A 12384-nucleotide genomic window follows, 5' to 3' on the forward strand; every position below is an offset into this window, starting at 1 on the left:
ACCTCAGCCCCCTGAGTAGGTGGGACTGCAGGTACATGCCACCATGCCCAGCTACATTTTGTATTTTTTGTAGAGATGGAGTTTACCATGTTGTCCAGGCTGGTCTTGAACTCCTGAGCTCAAGCAATATGCCTCCCTTGGTCTCCCAAAGTGCTGGCATTACAGGCATGAGCCACTGCACCCAGCTGAAAGTTAGCCAAAGCTTTAGCAAAATAAACATCTGGGAAAGCTTCACCAGAGTGTCTTTCTCCATCATGACCATGCTCCAGCTCATTCTTCTCATCAAACAAGGGCAATTTTATAAACATTTTGATGCAAAATTATTAGGCATCTACTTTAAAATTCTGATTATTTCCTTCTGATTCTTTTTATTTCCTAACCTTAAAAAAGTCTATAAAGGGCACCCATTTTTCTTTAGTTAGTTAATAATGTTAAAAGGACTACATTGATGTGGTTAAATTCCCAAGACACTCAGTTCCTTAGGGTTGTACTAAATGGCTGGTATCACTGCTTACAAAATTATATTGAACCTTAGGGATCTTACATTGAGAATAAAGCTTATATTTATATTTTAATTTTTTTCTTAGAGTATCATTATTATTTATTTTTTATTTTTTTGAGACAGAGTCTCACTGTGTCACCCAGACTGGAGTGCAGAGGTGCAATCTTACCTCATTGCAACTTCCACCTTCCAGGCTCAAGCAATTCTCCTGCCTCAGCCTTCCAAGTAGTTGGGATTACAAGCATGTGCCACCATGCCCAGCTAATGAGAATAAAGCTTATATTTTATTTTTATCATTTATTTCCATTTTCATGAACTTTTTGAAGTCTTCTCATATAATTGCTTTTTAAAATGAATTAAGAGAAGAAAGAAAAAATTATTCATTTATATTGCCTTTTATAATTACATAATTACCTTTACCACTGCTCTTTGTTTTTTCATGTGGATTTTTAATTTTTTTGAGACAGCATCTCACTCTGTCACTCAAGCTGGAGGGCAGTGGAGTGATCATGACTCACTGTATCCTCAATCTTCTGGGCTTAAACAGTCCTTCTGTGTCAGCCTCTCAAATAGCTGGGACTACAGGCATGTGCCACCATACCCAACTAATTAATTTTTTTGTAGATACGGTGCCACACTATATTTCCTAGGCTGGTCTCAAACTCCTGGCCTCAAGCAGTCTTCCCTTGGTCCTCAAATGTGCTGAGATTACAGGTATGAGCAACTATACCTGCCCTTCCTGCGGATTTGAATTACTGTCTGGGGTCACTTGCTTTCAGTCTTAAGAACTTCCTTAATATTTCTTGTGAGTTGGGTTGGTTAGCAACAAATTATCTGTTTTTGTTTATCTTGAAAAGTCTTACTTTCACCTTCATTTTTGAAAGATATCTTTGCTAGATAATAGGGTTTTTGGTTGACAGGTCTTTTTTGAGCACTTTGAATTGTTGTGTCACTGTCTACTGGTCTCCATTGTTTCTATTGAGAAGTCTGTTGTTGATCTTACCAAAGTTCTTTTGTAAGTGATGATTTGTTTTTCTCATGCTGCTTTCAAGATTTTCATCTTGTATGATGTATTTGTTTGTGGATCTCCTTGTGTTTATTGTTCTTGGAGTTTGTTGAGCTTCCTGTGTTTGCGGATTATTGTTCTGAAATAAATGTGGGCAGTTTTCCTCCATTATTTTATAATATTTTTCTCTTCTCCCCACTCATTTTTGTATTCCCAGTATACATACATATTTTGGTGTTTCACATTTCTCTGAGTCTCTGCTATTTTTTTCATTCCTTTTACCTTCTATCCTTGAGCTTACATAATTTTTACTGGCGTGTCTTCAAGTTCATGAATTCTTTTTTTTTTTGGGCGGGGGTGGGGGCAGAGTTTTGCTCTTCTTGCCCAAGCTGGAGTGCAAATGGCATGGTCTCGGCTCACTGCAACCTCTGCCTCCTGGGTTCAAGGGATTCTTTTGCCTCAACTTCCTGAGTAGCTGGGATTACAGGTTCCCAACATCCACGCCTGGCTAATTTTTGTATTTTTAGTAGAGACGGGGTTTTACCATGTTGGCCAGGCTGGGTCTTGAATTCCTGACCTCAGATGATCCATTCACCTTGGCTTCCCAAAGTGCTGGGATTATAGATGTGGGCCACCATGCCTGGCCTCATGAACTCTTTTTTCTCCCTGTTTAAAGCTAATGTTGATTTCCTCCAGTGAATTTTAAAATTTCAGTTATTGTGCTTCTCAACTCCAGAATTTCTACTTGGTTCTTCTTCATACATACATACATACATACATATATATCTTGATTGATATTCTCTATTAATATTTGATGTGACACTGTCATTATACCTTTCTTCCCTTCTTTAATCATGTTTTCCCTTAGTTCTGTGAACATATTCATAATTGTTCTTTTGAAATATTTTTCTGCCAAATCCAACAAGTAGTTAATTTTTCTCTTCTTCTTTTTTTTTTTTTTAGAGACAGAGTCTTGCTCTGTTGCCCAGGCTGCAGTGCAATGGCCCAATCTCAGCTCACTGCAACCTCTGCCTCCCGGGTTCAAGTAATTCTCCTGCTTCAGGCCCCCGAATAGCTGGGACTACAGGTGCACACTGCCACGCCTGGCTAATTTCTTTTGTATTTTAGTAGAGACGGGGTTTCACTGTGTTGCCCAGGCTGGTCTCAAACTCCTAAGCTCAGGCAATCTGCTTGCCTCAGCCTCCCAAAGTGCTAGGATTACAGGTGTGAGCTACCACACCCAGCCTAGTTACTTTTGCAAGTTTGGGTTGCCTGCTTTTTTCTGGTGTATGGGTCATATCTCATAGATTTCTTTGCATGCCATGTAATTTTTATTGGAACTTGACTATTTTAGATGATGTATTGTAGGAACTCTGGGTATGGGACCCCTCCTTCTGTGACTTGTTACTGTTATTTGCTTGTTTGTATCATAGTGACTGGCTAAATTATTTTCATGGAGTCAGTATTCCGGCACACCCCCCCACTCCCGCCCAACACACAGTATTAAACCTCTTTAGTTGCTCCTCAGGGAGGCACAGCTTTGGGTAGGCCCACAGTCACTCTGAGATGACAGTGGTATTGGTAGGGTTATCTTTCTTTCCATGGCTACTCCTAGCTGTTAAACTCCATTCATTGATAGCTTATTGCTCTATTATTTTCAACATTGCCCTGGGGTTTAAATAGCTCTACAAACTGTTCCAATCAAATTGTGGCTCTTTTGAAGAAGTAGTTTTGATGCTCACTATTTAATATTTGTCCTGACCCCAGGAAAGCATCTTCTAATTGTATTATTCCATGGTTCTTTCCCACAAGCTAGCTGGCCTATATTCTAGACTGTAGCTTCATTAAATTGATGAATCTCCACCCAGTTGCCTTTCACCACCTTCTGTACTATTGTTGAGAACACATTTAGGCTGGAACTTCTCTACACTCTGTTGCAAATGATGTTAATTCCTTTGAAAGAGATTAGGAGCCATCTAATTTATGGCTTGCTGCTTCTGCCAGGGAAAGTCTCTGAGCTCAGTTTCTGGATCTGTGTTGAATTCATGGCACTTTTCCCTTTAAGTTATATTCCTGCTCTTCAGAGCTGACTGCTTAGTGGGATATGGAGAGCAGCAACCTGAGGTCCCCTAAGCTTGCTTCTCCTGGCATGAAACCTCTGCCTTATGAGTGGGGCAAGTGTAATTTGGTCCCCAGTATTCTCTGTGCATTGCATTCAAGGTAGAACCATTGTTCCATGAACAGGGGTTGGTTGGAAGAGGGTCTCCCTCCTCTTGACACGAATCACCCAGAACTTAGCCTCAGCAACAAGTAGCTGGGAGAATTATTAGAAATGCCGAAGTTGCACTTGTCCTGGGAAGAAAGTTCTTCAACTGGGAGCTAGAGGAAGAGGGAGCCCTACAGTGGAGTCTTTGCCTCACTAGGCAGAGAGTGGGGAAGGAAAAGTTTTCTTGATTCAAATACAACAGACTCATCTTTCTTATACTGAATTGCATAGTTTTTGGAGGATAAATAAATCTTCATTTTATGCTTAGCCTCAGGACTATAAAGACTGTCTCTCTATACATACATACATGCTTTAAGTGTTTGTATTTAAAAAAATAATTCCGAGGCGGAGAATCACTCGAACTCAGGAGGCAGAGCTGGCACTGAGCAGTGACTGCGCCATTGCACTCCAGCCTAGGCAACAAGAGCGAAACTCTGTCTTAAAAAAAAGTTTTACTAGTTTCAGTGATAAATTAGTAAGAGAGTAGGTCAGCTGATCTGTTCATTCTGTCATGCTAGAAGTTCATACCCCTGTTTGTTTTTTTAATTCTCCCTTACCGCGACATATTAGATCTAAGCTCTTTTGCATCTACTTTTCTTGACCAAGTCTTGAGTCTAATACCTTTACTTTCCTTAGTAGGTTAATTTTGTTCTCGTTTTTTTTCATCAGACAGCTCTTTTTCTGCAAAATGTTGTAGTTGAAGTGAGGAGAGGTTTTCTCTATAGCTAACTAGGACTTGCTCATATTTCGGAAAATAGGGGGGGCCCTTTAAGATTGCTGCCACAATGATAATTAACTAGACATGGCCTGTCCTTTGTTGCTCTTTGAAAGGCCTGCCTAGATAATGCTTTAAATTTCTGTAGATAATGGCTTTCCCTTACTAAACTGTACTGTGAAATTTCAGGTCAAGCTGGGGAAAAGTGAACTGCTTTGTGTAGGTATGTTTTTAGTGTCTCTTTTGCTAGTGGAGGAGGTGCATAGAAATTGCATTCTGTGGAGAGAATACTTAAAAATAATTAACTTAAAGCTTGAGGGCTAAAACTTGGCTTTTTAAAGTGCGAAAGCTCTTACCTTTATTAGTCATAAGAAACATACAAACCTTTATCCCAAGGCGGTACCACTATGTAACCACCAGAATGGTTAAATTGAAAAAAAGACCAATGTAAGTGGAACAGTTACAACTCACCTACACTGGTGGGGAAATGTAAACTTGTACAATCACTCTGGAAAACTGTTACTAAACAACAGGTAAAGCTGAACATACACATGTATGTATTCACCAAAAGATACAAAACTTGGTCTTCATTTTATTTATTCTCACTAAAACTTACTAATATTCATTAAATAAAACTTGTAAAATAAGCAAGCTTATAAGTTATTATTATATCATCCATGGTTATAATGTAGATCTGAAAAATCATGTATTCTATAATTGATTCCTTAATTGCTTCGGTCATTATCTAACAATATACACAAATACATACACATAGTTCTGCATCTCCTTCCTTTCGAACAGAAATAGGAGCATACTATATATAGAGTATAAAATCTTGGTTTTCCTTCCCCCACTTCTTTCTTTATGAGACAGTGTCTCACTCTGTCTCACAGGCTGGAGTACATTGGCATACTCATGGCTCCCTGCAGCCTTGATCTCCCAGGCTTAAGTGATCCTCCTGCCTCAGCCTCCTAAGTAGCTGGGACCACAGGCATGAGCCACCAAGCCCTGCCACTTTTTATTTGCTTATATTCATAGACTTTAATTTTTAGACCAGTTTTAGGTTCCAGAAAAATTGAACAGAAATTGTAGTTTCCTATGTCTCCTCCACCCTACTCCACACACTTCTCTATTACTAACATCTTGTATTAGTGTGGTGCATTTGTTCCAGTTGATGTACCAATATTGATACATTAGTATTAACTAAATTCCATAGTTTAGTTTAGAGTTTACTCTGTGTTGTATTTCCTGGGTTTTGATAAATGTAGAATGTCATGTATCCATAATTATAATATCATGCAGAATAATTTTGTGGTCCTAAAAATCTTCTGTGCTTCATTTTTATTCTTCCCTCCCTCTCCTAGAACTCCTGGCAGCCATTGATCTTTTTACTGTCACTATACTTCAGACTTTTCCAGAATGTCATATAGTTGGAATCACACAGTATATAGCTTTTTCAGACTGGTTTCTTTGACCTACCAATATATATTTAAAGTTCCTCCTTTTCTTTGGTGCCTTGACAGCTCACTTCTCTTTTATTGCTAAATAATATTCCATTGTATATATGTACCACAGTTTGTTTATCCACTCACCTATTGAAGGACATCTTTATTGCTTCTATGTGTTGGCAATTATGAAGCAAGCTGTTATAAACATTCATGTCCAGGTTTTTGTGTGGACTTAAGTGTTCAACTCATTTGGGTAAATGCCAAGGAGAGCAATTGCTGGGTTATATGGTAAGACTGTTTAGCTTTGTAAGACGCTGTCAAATTGTCCTCGAAAGTGACTGTAGAATTTTGTGTTTCTACCAGCATTGGATGAGAGAACCTGTTGCTCTCCATCCTCACCTGCATTTGATGTTGTCAGTATTTTGGATTTTAGGCATTCTAATAGGTGTGTAGTGGTAACTCATTATTGTTTTAATTTGGAATTATTTGATGATGTATGATATTGGGCATCTTTTAATCTGCCTATTTGCCATCTTTATATCTTCTTTGGTGAGATGTATGTTCATATCTTTTGCCCATTTTTTAATTGGGTTCTCTTGAATTTTAAGAGTTTTATGTGTTTTGGATACAAATTCTTTATTCTTTTGCAAACATTTTCTCCCAATTTGTGGCTTGTCTTTTCATTTGTATAACATTATCTCTCATGGAGCAGAAATGTTTATTTTAATGAAGTTCCTCCTATCAATTTTTTCTTTTGTGAATTATGCTTTTGGTGTTGTATCTAAAATCTCATTACCGAACCCAAGGCCATTTAGATTTTTTCCTATGTGATTGTCTAGAGGTTTTACAGTTTTGCATCTTATGTTTAGGTCTACCATGCATCTTGAGTTAATTTTTGTGAAAGGTGTAAGGTCTGTGTTTAGATTTAGTTTTTATATGTTCCAGTACTATTTGCTGAACAGACTATCTTTTTTTTCTATTCATTTGCCTTTGTTCCTTTATTAAAAATCAGTTAAGTATATGCGTGCAAGTCTGTTTCTGGGTTCTTTATTCTGTTTCCTTGATCTACTTGGTTATTCTTTCACCAGCACCATACTATCTTGCTTATTGTAGCTTTATAAAACATCTTGAAGTCAAGTAGTGTCAGTCTTTGTTCTTTCCAATATTGTATTGGCTGTTCTGAGTCTGTTGCCTCTTCATATAAACTTTGCAATCAATTGTCAATATCTACAAAATAGTTTCCTAGGATTTTTTTTTAAATTCACAGATTAAATTGTATGTATTTATTGTATGCAGCATAATGTTTTGAGGTATATATACATTGTAGAATGACTAAATTTGGCTAATTGACATAGGTGTGTTACCTCACATAATTATCAATTTTTAATTTACTGAGATTTTGATTGGGATTGCATTGACTCTTTACATAAAGCTCAGAAGAACTGACATCTTGACAATATTGAGTAACGTGGAGTATTGATGAACATGGAGTATCTTTCCATTTATTTAGATCTTTGATTTCTTTCATGAATGTTGCTTTTTTAGCTTGATAATTTATCTTGGATATCATTCTATTTCTGCATATATAGATAGACCTACCTCATCATTTTTAACAGATGAATATTTTATTGTGTGGTTGTACAAAAGTTTTCTCAGCCATTCCCTTACAGATGGATGTTTTGGTTGTTTCCAATCTTTTTCTTCCACAAACAGCTGCAGTGAAATTCTCATATTTATATTTGTATACACATGTGAGTATATCTTAGGATAAAATCCTAGGAATAAAGCTATACAATCAAAAGTATATGCAATTTAAATTTTGGTGGCTTTTGCCAATTTTTCCTCCAAAGAAGTTGTATAAGTTTATACACCCAGAACAGTACATGGGACTATTTCCTTCCTGTAGCCTCACCAATATAGCAGTTAACAATTCTTATAAAGCTGGTATATGGTCTACAAGAAAAACTTACAAATGATACCACTTGTTTCTTTGGCTTCGGCCTTATTTAAACATATTTTTAAGAATATATTTATATATTTCTACATGAAAAAGTGATTTTTTTTTCTGATCTGTTTGAGACCTGTGGATATCTGGGCTTTGGGCTGTATGATCATTGAGATGGCCACTGGAAATCCCTATCTTCCTAGTACCTCTGATTTGGATTTACTCCATAAAATCGTTTTGAAAGTAGGTAGGTATTACTGAAATAACATGAGTTACATGTCTAAAATAAATATTACCAGATCAATTCTGCTTAATTTTCATATTTCACTTTTCTGTATAAGAACAGGGAAGCATATTGTTTTGATAGCAGCAGATGGGTGCCTTGGGCTGATAAAGAAGGTAGAAAATTCTTTGCTAGGATGCAAATAGCTAAGCCATATGTTGACGGTTGATGCTAAGAAAAATAGTGCAATAGGAATGTACTTCAATTTGTTCAAAAGTTGTTTTTAAATTAGGCTTCTACAAATATTCGCACCTCTATACAAGAACTTTTAAATAGAGTTGAGTCAGATGGTTTTTTAAAGCATTTGGAAATAGAAAATTATTTACTCAGAAACCACCCCTTTTTTTTTTTTTTTTGAGATGCAGTCTCTCTCTGTTGCCCAGGCTGGAGTGCAGTGGCATGATCTGGGCTTACTGCAACCTCTGCCTCCTGGGTTCAAGAAGTTCTCTGCCTCAGCCTCCCGAGTAGCTGGGATTTCAGGCACCTCCCACCACGCCCGGCTAATTTTTGTATTTTTAGTAGAGACGGGGTTTCACCATCTTGGCCAGGCTGGTCTTGAACTCTGGACCTCATGATCCACCTGCCTCAGCCTCCCAAAGTACTGGAATTACAAGCGTTGAGCCACCGTGACTCGCCAACCACCTTTCTTTTTAAAGAAAATAAGAATAGATAGCCAGATAGCTGAGTTCAAGAACATATTTGATGAAGGCTGAGCATGGTGGCTCACATTTGTAACCCCAACACTTTGGAGGCTGAGGCAGGCAGATTACCTGAGATCAGGAATTGGAGACCAACCTGACCAACATAGTGAAACCCGATCTCTGCTAAAAATACAAAAAAAAAAAATTAACTAGTTGTGGTGGCAGGTACCTATAATCACAGTTACTCAGGAGGCTGAAGCATGAGAATCACTTGAATCCGGGAGACACAGGTTGCAGTGAGCTGAGATCGTGCCACTGCACTCTAGCCTGGGCAATGGAATGAGACTTTGTCTCAAAATAAAAAGAGTATATTTAATGAGAGTTTAATTATTTGATGATCTGCTTTGGCCACCAAAAACATTATGATGGTTAGTCTTGAAATTACAATTTCAAGATTTATGGGTTTTTTTTTTAATTTTTAATTTTAATTTTTTAAAGATAGGGTCTCACTTTGTCATCCAGGCTGGAGTGCAGTAGTGCAATTATGGCACACTTCCTGGGCTCAGGTGATTCTCCCACCTCAGCCTGCCGAGTAGCTGGGACTATAGGCACGTGCCATCATGCCTGGCTAATTTTTGCATTTTTAGTGGAGCTGGGGTTTTGCCATGTTGTCCAGGATGGTCTCGAACTCCTGAACTCAAGTGATCCACCCATCTTGGCCTCCCAAAGTGCTGGGATTATAGGCATGAGCCACCATGCCTGGCCAAGATTTGTTTTTTATTATTACTGAATGAGGAGATTGAGAAGCTCTTTGTGTGGCAGGGAAGCTATACATAAAATTGTAATTACAGGATTATGAGGAAGATACTATGAACAATTCTAAAAACAGTGAAATTTGGATAATTAATGATTTCAGATATCGTTTAGAGCCTTAAGACACCTCACTTTTGTGTGTCTTTTAAGAAGTTCTGGTTAAGGGATTAATATCAGAAGGAACCTTAAATGGTAGAGTTTAATCCTATCATTTCACAAATGAGAAAACCAAGCATAAAAAAGGAAGAGATTTACCCAAGGTCACAGAACTAGTTGTAGCAAAACTGCTAGAACTTAGTTCCCTTCACACCTATTTTAGTTCTTTTCATTCTGCTACTACTCTCTAGCCTGGTTTCTTTTTTTGCAAATTTTGATTTCTAAATACCTTTAATATTTTAGCTGGTTTTTTTTTTTTTTNTTTTGAGACGGAGTTTCCCTCTTGTTACCCAGGCTGGAGTGCAATGGCGCCATCTCGGCTCACCGCAACCTCCACCTCCCGGGTTCAGGCAATTCTCCTGCCCCAGCCTCCTGAGTAGCTGGGATTACAGGCACGCGCCACCATGCCCAGCTAATGTTTTGTAGTTTTAGTAGAGACGGGGTTTCACCATGTTGACCAGGATGGTCTCGATCTCTTGACCTCGTGATCCACCCTCCTCGGCCTCCCACAGTGCTGGGATTACAGGCTTGAGCCACCGCGCCCGGCATATTTTAGCTGTTTTGAGTACGGTTTCAACCTATTTTGCTGATGATAGTAAAACCATTTGGATACCTATATGGAAATGTGTAAAAGTTGGACTGTGCATTTTCTGATAGTATTACATATTATGTCTTATAGTTTAGGAAAAACAAATAAACCTGGTGGTTTTATATCCCCTGTTGCCTGTGGGCTATCAGCAGATAACTTAGGAAACCTCGATTTTTTATGACATATTCAGAAAGTTTTTATTCAACTTTGAGAAATTAAAAGACATGATTGCTATTTTTCCTTGTATAGGTTTTTAGTAATCTAATGTAGATTACATAGCAATTTGATTATTTTGAACATATACTCATTTCTCTGTTTTTTAAATATACATTTCTTTTTTCTTTTCAGGCAATTTGACACCTCACTTGCAGAATATCTTTTCCAAGAGCCCCATTTTTGCTGGGGTAGTTCTTCCTCAAGTTCAACATCCCAAAAACGCAAGAAAAAAATATCCAAAGCTTAATGGATTGTTGGCAGATATAGTTCATGTATGTTGTTGTTGTTTTCCAGAGACAGAGTCTCGCTCTGTCACCCAGGCTGGAGTGCAGTGGTGTGATCTCAGCTCACTTCAACCCCTGCCTCCCAGGCTCAAGAAATTCTCCTGCCTCAGCCTCCTGAATAGCTGGGATTACAGGTGCCCCCCACAACACCCAGCTAATTTTTGTATTTTTAGTAGAGATGGGGTTTCACCATGTTGGCCATGGTTGGCCAGGCTGGTCCTGAACTCCTGAGCTCAAGTGATCCGCTCACCTCGGCCTCCCAAAATGCTGGGATTATAGGCATGAGCCACTGTGCCTAGCCAGTTCATGTATGTTGAGAAATTAAGACTTTATATCTGAGAAATTTGCATAAATTATAGTACAGTTTTAAATGATCACTTTAATGAAATTCCAAAAGGATTCCTAAAGTAATCCGTAGAAAGTTATGTCTTTAGTACAGAGAAATTAAAATTCATAGACTGTCAGAGCTAAAAGCCCCCTAAGATAATTAGGTTCATTATATTTAATTTATCTCTATTTTAATGATAATTAGGTATAACCTGGAGAAATTCTAAGGACTTACTATGTTTATCACTACCTTTTAACATTTACTTTAGCTAGGTTAGGGACCTATTTTTTGTACTAAAATATCTACAGGACATTAGCAGCTGTAGTTTTAACGTCTGAAGATACACCAAGGCCAAAATCCATCTTGAACTGGAGAAAATAAAAACATTATATAGCTCCTTTTTATTACTTAAAAATTATTATTATTATTTTTATTTGTTTACTTATTTATTTATTTTTTGAAATGGAGTCTCACTCTGTCGCCCAGGCTGGAGTGCAGTGGCATGGTCTAGGATCGCTGTGACCTCCACCTCCTGAGTTCAAACAATTCTCCTGCCTCAACCTCCCGAGTAGCTGGGACTACAGGCGCGCGCCATCATGCCTGGCTAATTTTTGCATTTTTAGTAGAGACGGGGTTTCACTGTTAGCCAGGCTAGTCTTGAACTCCTGACTGACCTCATAATCCGCCCGTCTCAGTCTCCCAAAGTGCTGGGATTACAGGCGTGAGCCACTGTGCCTGGCCCCCCCTTTATTTTTGAGACAAGAGTTTTGCTCTTGTTGCCCAGGCTGGAGTGCAGTGGCATGATCTCTGCTCACCACAAACTCCGCCTCCCCGGTTCAAGCGACTCTCCTGCCTCAGCCTCCCAAGTAGCTGGGATTATAGTCATGCACCACCATGTCCGGCTAAGTTTGTATTTTTAGTAGAGATGGGGTTTCTCCATGTTGGTCGGGATGATCTCGACCTCCTGACCTCAGGTGATCTACCTGCCTCAGCCTCCCAAAGTGCTGGGATTACAAGTGTGAGCCACCGCGCCTGGCCTTTATTTATTTATTTTTGAGATGAGCTCTCACTCTTTCACCCAGGTCAGAGTGCAGTGGTGTGACCTCAGCTCACTGAAATTGCGACTTCCCGGGCTCACTTGATCCTCCCAACTCAGCCTCCCTAGTAGCCTGGACTACAGGTACATGCCAAC

General features: G+C 38.7%; 1 protein-coding gene across 5 annotated transcripts in view; it reads left to right on the plus strand.

Annotated features, from left to right (window-relative positions):
- The window catches only part of CDKL3 (cyclin dependent kinase like 3), a 112338-nt gene that overhangs the window by 39394 nt on the left and 60560 nt on the right, over positions 1-12384 (plus strand). For 4 of the 5 annotated variants that reach the window (XM_037739914.1, XM_017532388.2, XM_037739913.1 and 1 more), the window contains exons 5-6: positions 8017-8129; positions 10713-10852. In XM_037739914.1, coding sequence (XP_037595842.1) covers positions 8017-8129; positions 10713-10852 — 253 coding nt within the window. Of the gene's footprint in view, positions 1-8014; positions 8130-10712; positions 10853-12384 lie in introns of those variants that run through there. The other variant, XM_037739916.1, reaches the window with a different exon arrangement.

This window comes from Cebus imitator, unplaced genomic scaffold, assembly GCF_001604975.1.
Source record: "Cebus imitator isolate Cc_AM_T3 unplaced genomic scaffold, Cebus_imitator-1.0 Scaffold76, whole genome shotgun sequence".
NCBI classification, from domain to species: domain Eukaryota; kingdom Metazoa; phylum Chordata; class Mammalia; order Primates; family Cebidae; genus Cebus; species Cebus imitator.